Raw genomic sequence first — 17,141 nt, 5'->3', positions numbered from 1 at the left:
GATTTGATCGCCGCCTCTTGCTTCTCCAACCTGATCTTGTCCCTCTCAATTTCAAGCCTCCTTTCTGTCGTCATCCAATCCCAGTCCATCCTCACCTTTGGCGCATCCAAAATGAGCTTTTACCTCTCCTCTTTCTTGTTCTCGCTTGTCGAAAAGATGCCTTTCCATGTGGACGACATTTTTGTAGTCGCGACGTCACGGGAGATCCTCGCCTTCTTCCATTTGTTCCCCATGACTTGTCGGTTATCATTTGGCACAGTAGCTCTTCCATTGATAACAACCTCATCATCCTCACCGCCTTTTTAATCCTAACGTGCGGTGGGTTCGTCCTCATCTGCTTCCAGATCCCCCCGTCCCAACTCGTCACCTCGTCGGCGACCAAACCCTAGCACCAAGTGCCATGGCCGGCTCCTTCCAAAACAAGGGCAATGCCCACGTCTACCCCCGCGATATCTCCCTGTCGACGTCTTTCCGCCGGCCTCGCGAGCGTGTCAACATGCCGGTGCACCAAGAGTGATGGCACTGGGAGCACCGCGTCCCGTTGCCGTACCCCGATGTCACCCTCCAGCACCACTGGCATCTGGATCCGAAGAGGATCCCGGTGCCAGCCATGCCGCGGTCGGCACGGATGCACGCGGAGGAGGTGAGTCGCTGCTGACGTCTGCTGACGCCGGAGTAGCGGCTCAACCCTGTCTACACGACTGACTCTCCCCACTGGGAGCTCTAGTTCGCGGTCGAGCACGAGGAGCAGCTCCGGTGCGACATGCGCAATGTGCAGCCAGGAGGCCCTTCACCGCCCCCGTCCGTCGTTAGCGAGGAGGACCACGAGGCGGAGGCCGCCTACCAGGCGGTGCTAGCAGCCGTTCTCCGCGAGAACAAGGAGGAAGAGGAGCGCAAGGCCGACGAAGAGGCGACAACGTATGAGGACTCTCACCGATCTTTATGGCCGACTTTTAATGTTTAATTAATACTTGTTTATTATTTTTTAAAATGATTTTTTTCGCGCGCCAACAAAAATGGATCAGACTAGAGCGCATTCTCTGACCCAAACGTCGAAACGAACGTTAATTTCCGCCTGGCCGATCCAAGTGGACAAAATCGGCATCCTCGACCGGTTGGAGTTGCTCTAACAAGCCACAACCAAGAGTAGAGCTGCAAGACAACCTGATCAAGTTGGAAGGCACACTCATTTCACCGTCGGCCAGTGTGGCAGTGAAGGCGACGTACGTAGGGCGCGCAGGTGCAGCTAGCAGCTGGGACCTGACGGATCATTACAAAGGCCATTGTCCTCTCCTCTGTCGCGCTTTGTGTCTTCTTGCGGTCAGTGGCCGTGCGCCCATGCCTTGCACTGACCGACCTCCCTTCACCTTACACGCAACGCGCGGCGTGTAGGTGTGTGGCCATGCATGCTCTGTACCCAGTGAACGGAACAGAAGAAAATGATGTTGCGTGTGCCAATCCAATCGTAGATAGGTCTTTTCATTGAACCCATTACACAAGAGTTTCGGTTTTGAAAGGTGGGCAGAGAGCAGCACCAGTACATGAACTGGGCCTAAATATACTGGTGATAACGCACGAGGAGGCAATATATTACGCACGAGCTGGGCGTGAGCACAATTACACGAACTGGGCATAAATGACAAACAAGAATTTACCACGGGCTAGTTTACACATCTCCCCGTCACTAATCATTATTGATTTCCGTTCACTTTATACAGACACCCCCATCTTCCCTATGCTCCGGTCGTCCTGCTCAGGTGATCGCCCTATGCACAGTGCAATGCTAGCAGCTGTGCGCGCTTGCTCGATGGAGGATGGACATGGGGACTACATGGAGCACTCGGCGGGGACGCCCTGAGCGAAACGCTTGGGGTCGGTGCAGTAGTTATAGATCATGTAGTTGCTCTGCACCCACCGCATCCGCTGCTGCCGTGTCAGGTCCAGCTCCTGATTGTACCATTCGCCGGCCGCGCCGGTGCCGGGGGCGACGTCCGTGCCGACGCTGGCGCCGCAGCGAGGCCGCCCGCCCGCGGTCACCACGCACGCGTCGGCCTTGAAGCCGCGGTAGGAGGCGGAGAACGGCGCGTGGGACCAGTCCGTCTTCACCCGGCCGCCCTGCGTGGCCCAGTCGTCGGCGTTCCAGAGGCTGGAGTAGAGCCGCATGGGCTGGTTCTTGGGGAAGGCGATCCCCTTTCCCTCCAGGTTCTTGAAGTCCCTGATCGGCATGTCATCCACCATGAAGCTGCATTTAAGTACATCAAAAGCGATCCGTCAGTCCATGTTGGCCAGCCTTCTTGAAAGAAAAAAGCAAGTTGGGCAATGGCGATCAATAGCTTACATGATGTGCTTTGGGTTCCAAAGGATGGAGTAGGTGTGGAAGTCGTTGGTGGGATCGAACCAGAGGCGGAACTGCTGCTCCCGCTGGCCCTGCCCCTGCGTGAACACGTTGGTGTGCAGCGTGTAGGGCTCGCCGGTGACGTTGCCCAGGAACTCGAAGTCGATCTCGTCGTGCGTAGGACCCTGCGACGACAGCTGCACATTCACACACGCCAAACCGATCGGGTTAGGCAATCTTGTCAATCGATCAAGACCTCGAAGCAGTGGAATGAATGGATGTTGGGTCGCTTACGTAGTAGGCGGTTACGGTGCCGGCGGAGTTGCCGGGGACGAGCTTGAGTTGCATGTCGATCTTGCCGAAGAGGTACTCGTGCTTGGACTGGAACCCGGAGCCGGAGACCTTGTCCAGGCCCAGCGTCAGCAGCTGGCCATTGTTGAGGATCTTGCCGCGCCCGTCACCCCAGGTAACGTCGAACTCCTTGTCGAAGCTCGCCGCCGCCAGGGCGCAAGTGGCGAGGAGGATCGAAAGCACCGAGACCGCCATGCGAGCCATGCGTTTCGTAAGCTAGCTAGGTTGATTGATGAGGACAAAGCTGGATGGATGGAAGGAAGATTGTGTTTGTGTGAGTGGAATGAGCGGCGCGTGAGGGGTTTATATAGGGGTTTGTAGAAAAGCGTGGCGTGCCATATGGATGGGAACTTGGCCAGCCCGGTAGGCGTAATGCGTGTGAGTTGGCGCCAGAGGAGAGGAGACATGGCAGGCAGGACCGGCTCTGTACGTAGCGCGTGATGGACAATGAGAGGTTGGCACGGCGATGCCACGGGCAGACAGCCTCGCGTACGTACAGTATAGCACATTAAAACCGATCGAGACGTGCAGCAGATTGCTGGATGCAACGGCTCCTAACTTCTGTAGCCGTGGCCCTGCGTTTTACAGGCAAGTGTCACTAGATCAGCTTTTTAATGGACGGAGAACTGTGGACGGATGATCAGCTTTTTCTTCTTCCTCCGACCTCCGGTATGTGAATAACTGTGGACGTGTTGGTCCTGTTTCCTGACTTTTCAGAAGACATCCGTGACCAATTTTCAGGCCCCAAGTGTTTTGTAACTCCAAGATGAGATTCTACGATTACTGCACAAAAAAAATGAGATTCTACAATCATCACAATGGTATGCTACCAGCAGTCTTTCGTGTTGACACCGGAGGTTTCATTCCTCATGCACTTCCACTACTTTTGCATAAAAATATTATATATCTTGTTCATGTTATTTCATAGAGTATATAGCAAAAAGCTACTATATTGCAGGTTTTGATCATAGAAAAATACCATTTTTCTAATCTTTCAAAAAACTACCACAAAAGTGGTGTGTTGTTTCAAAAAACCCTAGTGACCGACCGGTGCCATTTTAAGTGCTCTTATGATATGTAGGGCCCGCCCGTCGGGGATTTGTCGGCCAGGCGCTGACGGAGCCCGTGCGGACGACTGTTAGGTCGACCCGTTCCGACCGCGGTCAAAGCGACCGACCCGGCTCACTCTCTCTCGCTCGCACTCACTCTCACTTTCTCCACTCGCTCTTTGCTCCCCTGCCCCGAGCTCGCCATAGCAGCCGACCACCTCTCTTTCTCGTCGCCGGCAAGGATGCCTTCTTGGAATGATGGGGATGAGAGCTCCGACGACGACAGCATGGTTGTCAGCCTGATGGACATGGAGTACTTTGTAAGTTACATCCTCTCCCTCTGCCATTATTTAGGATTAGGGTTAGGTTTCCTTCGATTTGAGATTCAGGGTTCATGATCTGCAACTATGGATGGATTCTTTGGTTGATTCTTTGGTTTGGTTGATGGATCTGCAGATATTGGATGCATTTTCTGACTGGTTTACTTTCTACTGTGTGTAGGACACACGTGACACCATCCCCGAGCCACTGTTCCGTGGTGCTCCCATGGAGGAGGTTCCCAAATGCACACTGCACGAGATGATGCCTAGGAAGTGTGTTTCTTTCGAAGGAGCTAACACTCGAAGGAGGTTTTATGGATGCCCTGTACAGGTGGGTGTGAGTAAGCACCAACAATTGTTTTGCTAAGTGTGTTGTCTGAGTGAAGCGAATTAAATTTTGATTTTACAACTATTGTTTGATTGAACGGGGAGGTGTGAACTGTGATGTAGTTTAGTGGGTTGACCCTGTCTAGTCTAATGTACTTAAGAACTGCCACATCAAGTTGTGGGAAATGTTTCATGAGCAAAACCTTGACAGGATTCAATACAAGCATGCATATGATGATGAGGTTGCCAAGTTGAAGAAGGGGCATGATCATCTCTACACTGAGTATCACAAAATGGTTGATGATTTTAGCAAGACGTTTGATTGGCGGGATGGTATTGGGAAGATGGACTACCATAAAGCAGTGGATGCTCGGAAATATGAGAAGAAGAAGGAAGAGCTAGAGATGGAGATGAAGATTGAGAAGCTTAGGCTAGAAAGGAGCAGAAGTGTATCATGAAGGCCCACGCAGACATAATTCAAAACACCATGAAGGCTATGAAAGAGATGAAGGTGGACAGGGATCTTCTTGCACTAGAGAAGAAAGAGCTGGAGAAAGTTGTTGCTGATCTGCTGAATGCTGGCCATGGGAGCAAGGAAAAGCTTGAGAAAATCAAGGCCATACTTGAGGCTTGAAGATTTGCACAATGGTGGTTAAGTAACTAAGTTGGCCTACATATATAACAGGCCTTGCAAGATGATGGTAGGAGTATATTTTGTGCAATCCTATATGAGTTGTTTAAGTTATGGTAATGGAGATTGTAACTGGAGTGATGGTACTCAGTTGAGAACCTATGCTAAGTGTTGGTTATGTTAATTGGTGAACTTTATGCTACTAGTAAGAACATATCTTTACTAATGCAGTGAAGAACTGTTTTATTTGGATTTATTATCTTTCTATGTATGATGCAATCTATCTATGTATGATGCAATGTATGGTGCAATGTATGAATGTGGTGTAAGAAGTTTGTTCAATTATCTACCTATTTGTATGAATGATTTGCTTTGGTAAGTTGAAAAATACACACAACAACAACCATCATCAACATCATCATCTCACCATAATCCGAGAACAATAAGTATCATCAACATCATAATCTCACCATAATCTCACAACAACAAGTTACAAAAATCCAGACACAATTGAGCATGTTGGGCATGCCAAACAAGCATAGTTCATGGCATAACACATAACAATTTATTACAAATAAGTTAGTGGTGGTTGGCACTCGGTGTAAAATACTCCTCCCACGTGCTTGGGGCCTTCCTCTGCCTCTTTGAGCCAGGCACAGGTTGAGCTGATGTTGGTCCTGCCTTTGGAGAATTGAATCTGGTGTTACTGGTTGGTGCTGCTAGTCTAACTGCCGACCTTGTGTTTTTGGCTCGAGATGTTGCACTAGACCTGGTGTTATTTGCTGGTGTTGAAGATGTGATCTTTCTCTTTCTTGATCCTGCTGTAGAGGCTGGAGTAGCACTAGCTGATGCTATTGATGCAGTTTTGGTTGCCCTAGTTTGTGCCCTCGGTGGATAGGTAGTAGGTGTTGCTCTTGGTGTAGTTTTGGTGGCCCTAGTTGCTGGTGTTGTACTTGCACTAGCTTTGGGTGCCCCAGTAGCAACATTAGGTGGACCTGAAGCAGTAGGGGCTCTGGATGATCCTGGAGCAACACTAGGTGGCGTTGTTGGTTGATACATCTCCAACATATCTACTTTTCCAAACTCTTTTGACCTTGTTTTCGACTCTAATTTGCATGATTTGAATGGAAGTAACCCGGACTAACGCTGTTGTGAGCAGAAATAAAATTTCCCGGATTGACCTGAAAATTCATGCAGAATATTTTTGGAATTAATAAAAAATATTGGTGAAAGAATCAACTCAAGAGGGGTCACCACCTATAACACCCAAGATGCGATCCTATCCTTATTTAGGCACGAGGGCCTCGACAGGGATAGAAGCGCATTTCGTCGTTTCGCAAGAATGAATATCGTTACAAGTACATGTACTGAAGAGAAGTATATGTATTTAGCTTACACTCACCACAAGCTACATCAGAGTCACATCAGTACAATATATATAAACATCATGAAGAAGAGCAGGGTCCGACTACAGACGAAACCAAACGAGAAAAGAAAACGACGTCCATCCTTGCTATCCTAGGCTGCCGGCTGGAACCCATCCTAGATCGATGAAGAAGAGGAAGAAGAAGCAACTCCAAATGAACAATCAACGCGCTCGCGTCAAGTAACCTTTACCTGTACCTGCAACTGGTGTTGTAGTAATCTGTGAGCCACAGAGGACTCAGCAATCTCATTTCCAAAGGTATCAAGACTAGCAAAGCTTAATGGGTGAGGTATGGTTAAGTGGTGAGGTTGCAGCAGCGTCTAAGCATTATATGAGATGGCTAACTTACGAGTACAAGAATAAAGAGGGGGATGATCTACGCATTGCAGACGTGATCTACTCATGATCAAATGAATTATCCTGAACACCTACTTACGTCAAACATAACCCCACCGTGTTCTCGATCGGAGAAGGAACTCGAGAAAGAGGCAGTCACGGTTATGCACTCAGTTGGCATGTTTTAACTAAATTAACTTCAAGTTGTCTAGAACCAGCGTTAACCAAAGTTTCCACGTTAACCAACTAGTCCATCACAAATTACCACAAGCCGCATAGAAATCCTCGATCACGAAACTCGCGATCTCGTCGGACTGCTTAGTGGAAAACCTCAACTCTGAATTACCCAAAGCATCACCGGAATCCCGATGCACAATATATCTCGTAAAAGCTAAAACTAATCCAGCAAGGCCACCTAGTGTGTCGACGAACCCAATAGGAGCCGCGTATCTCGTTCTTAGGACACACCGTCTATGCATAGTGGACGGTAGCCAAACACTCGAGTTGCCCCGAGGTGGCACCGCCGACTGCTAGGTGGGTGGACCAACACTCATGCGGAGCACTCGCCGAGGGGGGGGGGTTGATTAATTACCCTCGGGGTCCGGAAAGTCCCTATGCAATTTTATTAGGTTATTAGGCAAATGTAAAACCAATTTTGGGCCTTGCCAGACCAGCTTTAATCAAAAACGAATTATCAAGGGGGTCCCCATAACAACCCCGATCGTGTTAGGAGCGCTCAATTATGGAACATAACACTGGTAGCCGAAACTAAGGGGGAAAAGGTGGAACAAAACACCAGGCTAGAAAGGCCGAGCCTTCCACCTTTTACCAAGTATATAGGTGCATTAATTTAAATTGCATTAATAGGGTGATATAACAAAGAACCCATGTTATCACATGGAAGCAACTACACCTGCAACTAGCAGCGCTAACACATGGTTAAAAAAGCGGTAACATAGCCAATCAGTGGTTTGCTAGGTTGTGAACAGGTTGAAGGTTTTCATGGCAATGTTGAGAGGCTGATATTTAACAGGTGGTAGGCAACGAGACATAGCGACAGAAACGATAATACTAGCATGGCAATAATAGTAATGGTATCTGGGGAAATGGTCATCTTGCCTGAGATCCCGCTTGGAAGAAGAACGACTCTTTGAAGCAGACGAACCGATGTAGTCGAATGGGTCCTCACTTTCCAACACGCTTGCGGAATTCTATCGAGACGGGGGAAACCAGAAACAAGAATCAACACACGATATTCCCCACACGATGCACAACACATATGATGCATGAACGGTTGGACATATGCAAGACATGGCATGGCAATTCACAACAATCAAAGACTACACATTAAGTGAATTTCAATATGTAACGAGTTGCATATTGACGAAACTCCACATACGAATTATTTAGTTCTATTCCGATTAGATACATGGCAGTATTAAAGGTGGATAAACATGGCAAGAGGTGAGGCGTAATTAAACTACCTATCTAGACATTTTAAATGAGGTCGGAAATGACCTATAGGACCTCCGAAACGTCCTCACGTGTTAATTTATAATTCTGTCCAGATCTGAACTAACATATTTTAATATATTTGTTAAACAGCAAAATAAATAGGTTCACATGATTCTACGCGTCGTTACAATCAATTTACGCATAGAGAACATCTCCAACGGAGCTACAGATCAAAAGATACGAACACCGCAAGATATGATGGCATGAATGCAATATGTGTGCAAATGGCATCCACAACATTTCAAAACACACAACCAACAAGATAATATGAAACTACATGAGATTCTAAGAAAGTTTCATATAGGACACGATCAAAACGGAGAAACGGTTCAACAACTACGAGGTAAACAAGAAATCACTACAATCTGCCAAAATCAGCCACACAACATTTTCTACACCCCACAACTACGAGCTACACAAATCCAAATTGCTTAAACAAGGCATGAGACAGTAGAGGGCAAGACGCACTACAACATACAACTAATAGCACCTAGCATGGAAGCATGCATCACTAGGAAAAGAAGTCACAAAAAGGTTGCTCACACGCAGTTTCAGACTTAGCAAAAAACACAGTTTACGAAAGTGCAGTTTTCGATCTGAAGGCATATTGACAGCAGCAAAACCATGAGCTACATGACTCCAAATGACATGAAAATTTACAGCGTGCTAGACAATCCTAAAGTATACAACCTACTCCATTGCACCAACCTCAAAAGAGCTACAGATCACGAGATAAACTCATGACAAGACAACAACAAAATATAACAGATTTCAGACTTATAAATATTTCAGCATCTCCAAAACAACACTATTTCCTAGCAAGTTGAGAACAAACAAACCACACCTAAACATGGATTTATATTGCAACCAAAATTACTAGAGGCTAGCCTACACATCCAAGGGCATATCTCTAGTTGACAACTCCTTCATATCACGCACGGATTAAATCCCACAAAATAAGCAAAAGGGTAACATGGCAAAATATCAAGCGAACTAACTTGCTCAAAAGCTAAAACTAAATGCACAGTTAAATTCTATGGATTTTTCTACCCCGAAAACATATATAACATGTGGGGTTTGCAAAATGAAATAACGCCACACGAATATGTGAAAATATGTCCTAAGCAAGATATAACAAACTAGCGACGAAATCCTACATGCAAAAATACAAACAACCACTCTAAAATACATGGAAAAAGGTCCCTAAAAACATGAGAATTTTATCTACGGGATTTGAGCAATCCGGACACACACGGAAATAACTACGGAATAAATCCCTATTAGGACAGCACGGAAAACTAGGTATTTGGAGGGTCAAACTACTTCAAACATGCATGCAAGTTGCAAAATATCAATCTAAGCGGAAAACTACATAAGATCCATATACAATATGTCGCGATCCGATACACGGTTTAATATCTACGGGCATTTTAAAAATATGAGTTTTTCTGAAATTAAATAAAATCACAGGTGCTAAAAAAACACTAATGGCCCGAAACAGGGGGCACGGGAAGGCTATGTGGCGCCCAGGGCAAGGGATAGGAGCAGCGGGGTCGCTCACCTTGGGCTGGGGAGATGGGCCTCGGCGAGGCAGGCCTAGGGGCGGCGCTGCGGGGAGAGTCGAGCTGGGCCTCGGCTGCAGGGCGTTGACTGGGCTGATCTGGCGGCGGCTCGGCTGGGCCGAAGGGCGCTGGCGAGCCCTGCGTCGTCCCGTGTCGATCCCGAGCGGGACGAACGAGCGGCGGTGCAGCGCATCGGCCACGGCGGCCGACGGGGCATGCGCAGGCGGGGTCTTCGCCGGCTCGCCGGCTGTGGCTGCGGCCGGTGGCCGAGCGGCTGCTGCGCGGGAGGGGGAGGCAGCTTGGGAGTTGGCCGGCGGCGCTTAGGCGAGGGGAGGCACTCCGGTGACCCGGGGCTTCGGCCGGAGATGCACGCGCGGCGCTGACCGGCATCGGCGGCGACAGCTGCTACTCGGAATGGGGCTGCGGCTACGGCTGCTGCTCGGAATGGGATCGGCTTCTCTACGGGCACCCAGACATGTCCGAGTTGGCCGCCGACATGTCCGGTAGGTGGGGAATCTGGGCGACTCTGGGCCTTTGGATGGATATCCAATGGTCCAGATCTGACGTGAGATTGGATTTCGGGGAGAGAGGAGGTGGAGCTAGCAGGTGGGTTTTTTCTAGGGGGGTGGCTGCAAAAATGGCTAGGGGAAACCCTAATGGAGTGAGAGTGGTCTCTCCATGGGGTGGTGCTTATATAGGGTTGGGCTATGGTGGGGTGGACCTCGTCCGTCCGATCACGATCCGACAACCACGAACGAAGGAAGTAGCTAGATGGGTCTAGTGGGCTATGTAGTTGGACTATGTAGGGATGAGAGGGAAATGGTGCGGCCCGTGGCAACGCGAATTAAAATACCGAAAACGTCCGACGCTAGACCGGAGACGATGCCGCTACGGTCGACCGTTCGGGTACCAGACGGACTTCGATTGCGACGAAATTTGACAGGCGGCCTACCTATATTAAAATAAGACCACACATCAAGTTCCAACCCAATCAGAGAAAGTTTTACACACACTTTTAAAACAAGATTTTGACGATGCTGCGGGCGCGTGCGAGTACGGTCGGGCTCCGAACGGACAACGACGGGAACCAGCAACTAACAACGGATGCAAGTTTGAAAACTGGCGGCAACGGGATGCCGATGCAATGCAGATGATCCGCATGATGTGATGATGATGCAATAAATAAAATAAGTCACACGACGAAAACGGAATAGAAGGGGAATCTTCTGGAATGTCGGTCTCGGGCTGTCACAACTCTTCTACACTACAAGAGGATCTTGACTCGAGATCCAAGAATGAAACAGGAAGAGGAAGAGAAAGCAAGAGGTAAAACTTAGTCGCTTCTTTGACAAACGAGTGAAACCAACGATCCTTCAAGGTTGCAAAGCGATGAGGAATGATATGAGAAAGAAGCAAGAATTCACAGAAAATTTCGGCAGCACATCGGTAAGAAAAGGGAACAAAAATTCGATAAGATGAAAGAACTAGACAAAATTCACAACCAACAACTGAATTGAACACGGGACCAACATGATCTTGATAGAACAAGATGAGAGATTGAAGAGAGCAACATCACAAAGCCTCCGTTATAAAGAATAGAAACTAGCTCTTGGCAAGAGAAGAACGAAGAAGAATTAAGAACTACTACCACAAGAATCTTGAAGAACACCTTGAGACAAAGAATTCATATCATGAGCCACTCCACAAGAAGAATTCAGAACACTACGAACAAGAATAATAATTATGTTATGCTTATCCTTCATCAAGTTTAATTGATGACAAGCAACGGATTTAGCATACCCCTTATTCTTCTAGAAATGATTGAGGAGAGATATGAGCACAAACTTGAAGAAATCTTGAAAGAGACACCGGTAAGAATTGGATTGACTAGGGATATAACAAAAATGAATGCAGATACATGAGAATGAAAAGATCACGAGCCATCTAATAGAAAACTTGAATGAGGCACCGGAATAAATGAGAGACAAAAGAAGAGACAACAATTGAGAAGAATTTGAGGATGAAAGATGAAACCTGAGAACGAAAAATTCTTCTGAAATGATGGCCTTCAGAGGATCGAGAATGAAACCAACTCAGAAATGCACCGGATAGCAAGAAAGGGATCGCTCATGATCGAAAACAACCGAGAGGATAACATGAAGCTGAGATGACAACCTTTAAAAGAATGAACCAAGATTTGAGAGAAACACTCCTTCGGTCTTCAATGGAGAAAATAATGACGAGAAACAACACCAATGATACTGAGACACTCCGGAATAATGAAGAATGAAAGTTTGAGCCAAAGACGAGAAACAATTCAAATTGATCTTGAAGAAGGTATATGACTGATGAAATTCATACTTACGTCATAGTTGAAAAGAACAAGAGATCTCCGGAAAAGATTACAAGAGCCAGATAAGATCCTCGGAAAACCTATGGGTTATGGGCCCACTCAAAGAAACCACCGTTGAAAAGATTGCTTAGAAAGCGAGATATTGCATCGGTACAAATGAAAACTAGATGAGGTGAGGCCCTCGAAATAATTGAAGGATTGAGAACAAGAACTTCTGAAATATCTTCAAAACTCCGGATAGGAAGAGAGAGGAATGAATAAACAAAATAGGCTGATAAGAATTTCCAACATAGGAAAGAATTACAAGGATGAAAAGGATATGATGAACACGGATAACTGAACTGAATTCACCGAAAAAGTCCACAAGAATGAATAAAGATGAACACAAAGCTCCTGAGAATCTTCACAATGAATCACCGGATAAAAGAGAAAAGAACAGATAGCGGAAGCAACAATAAAATTAAATGCACTTGGATGAAATCCAATCACTCCAGAAAAGGGCGGGAGGGCGGGGAAAAACAAAGACAACTTGGGACAAATGAGACAACTCCGGAAAGAAAAGAGAGATTGATCTTACAAAATTGGAGAGGATTGAATTCACTTGAAGAGAAGCACACCGGTTGAAAAGACTTGACATAACAACTCCAGTTGACAAGAATTGATAAGACAATTGATTGAGCAAAAGAATTTGCATTCACATAAAATATGAGAACACTTCTTGGAAAAGATATGAATTCACCACTTGATGTCGAAGCAACTCGAATTACCCTATTCCAACAAAACAAAGAGTTGAAGCTTATGAAACAAGCCAGAACAAATTTATGAGAGAGATTCCGTCCGATATTTTCGTGGACAGGATCGCATAGGCTCGATCCTTACAGTAGCCATCCTGTGCAAGGCAGTGCACACGACATACGAAGCATCCCCGAGTCGTAGCAAGCTACAAGGACTCTTTAAGACACAACGAGAACCGCTGTAAGTCGACCGTGAACAAAAAAATCCACTAAATGTGGAACCCCAACCTAACATCATGCATTTGTTGGAAGATTGTCCTATAAGTAACTACTATAATTCCCACCTAAGAACTCCCGAAATATCTGGTCATGCAATCTGGTCCACGGATACAAGGAGTAATATATCACTCAACTCCTATACTAACCCGTCCAATGTATCACATCCGTCAACACATAACCAGAATCTCGGAACCTCATCTATTTCATACACTCGGAATCACAACGATACAAAGTATGGCGATACATCCAGAACTCTCTGCACCAGTACTGGGAAGCCGGACTCCTCTCGCCACTACTAGTATTGAAGCAATTTCGAACATCCTTCATCCTGAGATATTAAGAAATCTGAATGATAGAGATGTGCTCAAGAATCCCGTGGAGCTCAACTCCCCGGAAGAAATCAAGTTAGACAGGAGGCAACAAGACAAAACTCCATCACATCAACATCATATAGATTCCAAAAATATCCGCGTGATCCTAAATTTTTTTGGAGTGAGAAGAGGAGTAGAATTGAAATTATTACATCAGGAATCCTCACCAGAGCATAGAAGAGGAGAAAAAAGAATCCTACCTCCGATATATAACTAGACTCAAAGCAATTTTTCACTAGACTCGACTCGGCCAAGTTCGTTCAATCAAGGGGGCTCCTAGGTCGGTACTGCTCTGATACCAACTTGTAACGCCCAAGATGCGATCCTATCCTTATTTAGGCACGAGGTCCTTGACAGGGATAGTAGCGCAACTCGTCGTTTCACAAGAATGGATATCGTTACAAGTACATGTACTGAAGAGAAGAGTATATGGATCTGGCTTACACTCGCCACAAGCTACATCAGAGTTACATCAGTACAATATATATAAACATCATGAAGAAGAGCTGGGTCCGACTACGGACGAAAACAAATGATAAAAGAAAATGACGTCCATCCTTGCTATCCCAGGCTGTCGGCCTAGAACTCATCCTAGATCGATGAAGAAGAGGAAGAAAAAGCACCTCCAAATGAACAATCAACGCGCTCGCGTCAAGTAACCTTTACCTGTACCTGCAAATGGTGTTGTAGTAATCTGTGATCCACAAGGGACTCAACAATCTCATTTCCAAATGTATGAAGACTAGCAAAGCTTAATGGGTGAGGTATGGTTAAGTGGTGAGGTTGCAGCAGCGTCTAAGCATTATATGAGGTGGCTAACTTACGAGTACAAGAATAAAGAGGGGGATGATCTACGCATTGCGGACACGATCTACTGATGATCAAATGAATGATCCTGAACACCTACTTACGTCAAACATAACCCCACCGTGTTCTCGATCGGAGAAGGAACTCGTGAAAGAGACAGTCACGGTTACGAACTCAGTTGGGAAGTTTTAATTAAATTAACTTCAAGTTGTCTAGAACCAGTGTTAAACAAAGTTTCCACGTTGCCACATAACCGTGGGCACAACTTTCTAAAAAGATTTAACCCTACAGGGGTGCTCCAACTAGTCCATCAGAAATTACCACAAGCCACATAGAAATCCTCGATCACGAAACTCGCGATCTCATCGGACTCCTTAGTGGAAAACCTCAACTCTGAGATTACCCAAAGCATCACCGGAATCCTGATGCACAAGATAACTCGTAAGAGGTAAAACTAATCCAGCAAGGCCGCCTAGTGTGTCGATGAACCCGATAGGAGCCGCGTATCTCGTTCTCAGGACACACCGTCTATGCATAGTGGACGGTAGCCAAACGCTTCAGTTGCCCCGAGGTGGCACCGCCGACTGCTAGGTGGGTGGACCAACACTCTTGCGGAGCACTGGCCCCCCCGGGGGGGGGGGGGGGTGATTAATTATCCTCGGGGTCCGGAAAGTCCCTATGCAATTTTATTAGGTTATTAGGCAAATGTAAAACCAATGTTGGGCCTTGCCAGACCAGCTTTAATCTAAAACGAATTATCAAGGGGGTCCCCCTAACAACCCCGATCGTGTTAGGAGCGCTCAATTATGGAACATAACACCGGTAGCCGAAACTAAGAGGGCAAAGGTGGAACAAAACACCAGGCTAGAAAGGCCGAGCCTTCCACCTTTTGCCAAGTATATAGGTGCATTAATTTAAATAACATTAATAGGGTGATATAACAAAGAACCCATGTTATCACATGGAAGCAACTGCACCTGCAACTAGCAACGCTAACACATGGTTAAGCAAGCAGTAACATAGCTAATCAGTGGTTTGCTAGGTTGTGAAGAGGTTGAAGGTTTTCATGGCAATGTTGAGAGGCTGATATTTAACATGTGGTAGGCAACGAGACATAGCGACAGAAACGATAATACTAGCATGGCAATGATAGTAATGGTATCTGGGGAAATGGTCATCTTGCCTGAGATCCTGCTTGCAAGAAGAACGAATCCGTGAAGCAGACGAACCGATGTAGTCGAACGGGTCCTCACTTTCCCACACGCTTGCGGAACTCTATCAAGACGGGGGAAACCGGAAACAAGAATCAACACACGATATTCCCCACACGATGCACAACATATACGATGCATGAATGGTTGGACATATGCAAGACATGGCATGGCAATTCACAACAATCAAACACTACACATTAAGTGAAGTTAAATATGCAACGAGTTGCATATTGACGAAACTCCACATCGAATTATTTAGTTCTATCCCGATTAGGTACACGGCAGTATTAAATGTGGTTAAACATGGCAAGAGTTGAATCATAATTAAATTACCTATCTAGATATTTTAAATGAGGTCGGAAATGACATATAACACCTCTGAAATGACCTCACATGTTAATTTATAATTCTGTCCAGATCTGAACTAACAAGTTTTAATATATTTGTTAAATATCAAAATAAATAGGTTCACGTGATTCTACGCGTTGTTACAATCAATTTACACATAGAGAACATCTCCAACGGAGCTACAGATCAAAAGATACGAACACCACAAGATATGATGACATGAATGTAGTATGTGTGCAAATGGCATCCACAACATTTCAAAACACACAACCGGCAAGATAATATGAAACTATACGAGATTCTAATCAATTTTCATATAGGACACGATCAAAACGGAGCAACGGTTCAACAACTACGAGGTAAACAAGAAATCACTACAATCTGCCAAAATCAGCCACATAGCATTTTCTACACCCCACAACTACGAGCTACACAAATCCAAATTGCTCAAACAAGGCATGAGACAGTAGAGGGCAAGAGCACTACAACAGACAACTAATAACACCTAGCATGTAAGCATGGATCACTAGGAAAAGAAGACACAAAAAGGTTGCTCACACGCAGTTTCAGACTTAGCAAAAAACACAGTTTACGAAAGTGCAGTTTTCGATCTGAAGGCATATTGACAACAGCAAAACCATAAGCTACAAGACTCCAAATGGCATGAAAATTGACAGCTTGCTAGACAATCCTAAAGTCTACAACTAACTCCATTGCACCAACCTCAAAAGAGCTACAGATCACCAGATAAACTCATGACAAGACAGCAACAAAATATAACAGATTTCCAACTAGAAATATTTCAGCATCTTCAAAACAACACTGTTTCCTAGCAAGTTGAGAATAAGAAAACCACACCAAACCATGGATTTATACTGCAACCAAAATTACCAGAGGCTAGCCTACACATCCAAGAGCATATCTCTAATTGACAACTCCTTCATATCATGCACGGATTATATCCCACAAAATAAGCAAAAGGGTAACATGGCAAAATAGCACGCGAACTAACTTGGTCAAAAGCTAAAACTAAATGCACATTTAAATTCTATGGATTTTTCTAACCCGAAAACATATATAACATGTGGGGTTTGCAAAATAAAATAACGCCACACGAATATGCAAAACTATGTCCTAAGCAAGATATAGCAAACTAGCGACGATATCCTACATGCAAAAATAC

The 17,141-nt window shown here is 45.7% G+C and overlaps 1 protein-coding gene across 1 annotated transcript; it reads right to left on the bottom strand.

Annotated features, from left to right (window-relative positions):
• Nucleotides 1-1,559: 1,559 nt before the first annotated feature.
• LOC123410403 (probable xyloglucan endotransglucosylase/hydrolase protein 23) lies at nucleotides 1,560-2,974 on the bottom strand. Its single transcript, XM_045103343.1, has 3 exons — nucleotides 2,630-2,974; nucleotides 2,339-2,532; nucleotides 1,560-2,242 (listed from the first exon to the last, which is right to left on the bottom strand). Exons 1-3 carry the CDS (start codon nucleotides 2,888-2,890, stop codon nucleotides 1,828-1,830), a joined length of 870 nt encoding a protein of 289 aa, XP_044959278.1. The 5' UTR covers nucleotides 2,891-2,974; the 3' UTR covers nucleotides 1,560-1,827.
• Nucleotides 2,975-17,141: the final 14,167 nt, after the last annotated feature.

Source organism: Hordeum vulgare, chromosome 7H, assembly GCF_904849725.1.
Source record: "Hordeum vulgare subsp. vulgare chromosome 7H, MorexV3_pseudomolecules_assembly, whole genome shotgun sequence".
NCBI lineage: Eukaryota > Viridiplantae > Streptophyta > Magnoliopsida > Poales > Poaceae > Hordeum > Hordeum vulgare.
This window is presented reverse-complemented; position numbering and strand designations above follow the sequence as displayed.

What these genes read in the sequence shown, in the direction of transcription:
- LOC123410403 (XM_045103343.1), bottom strand. Translation starts at nt 2,890, where the DNA reads ATGGCTCGCATGGCGGTCTCGGTGCTTTCGATCCTCCTCGCCACTTGC. An exon ending in GCACCGTAACCGCCTACTAC is followed by an intron (nt 2,533 to 2,629) that starts GTAAGCGACCCA and finishes GTGAATGTGCAG; the next exon opens with CTGTCGTCGCAGGGTCCTAC. An exon ending in TGGAACCCAAAGCACATCAT is followed by an intron (nt 2,243 to 2,338) that starts GTAAGCTATTGA and finishes ACTTAAATGCAG; the next exon opens with CTTCATGGTGGATGACATGC.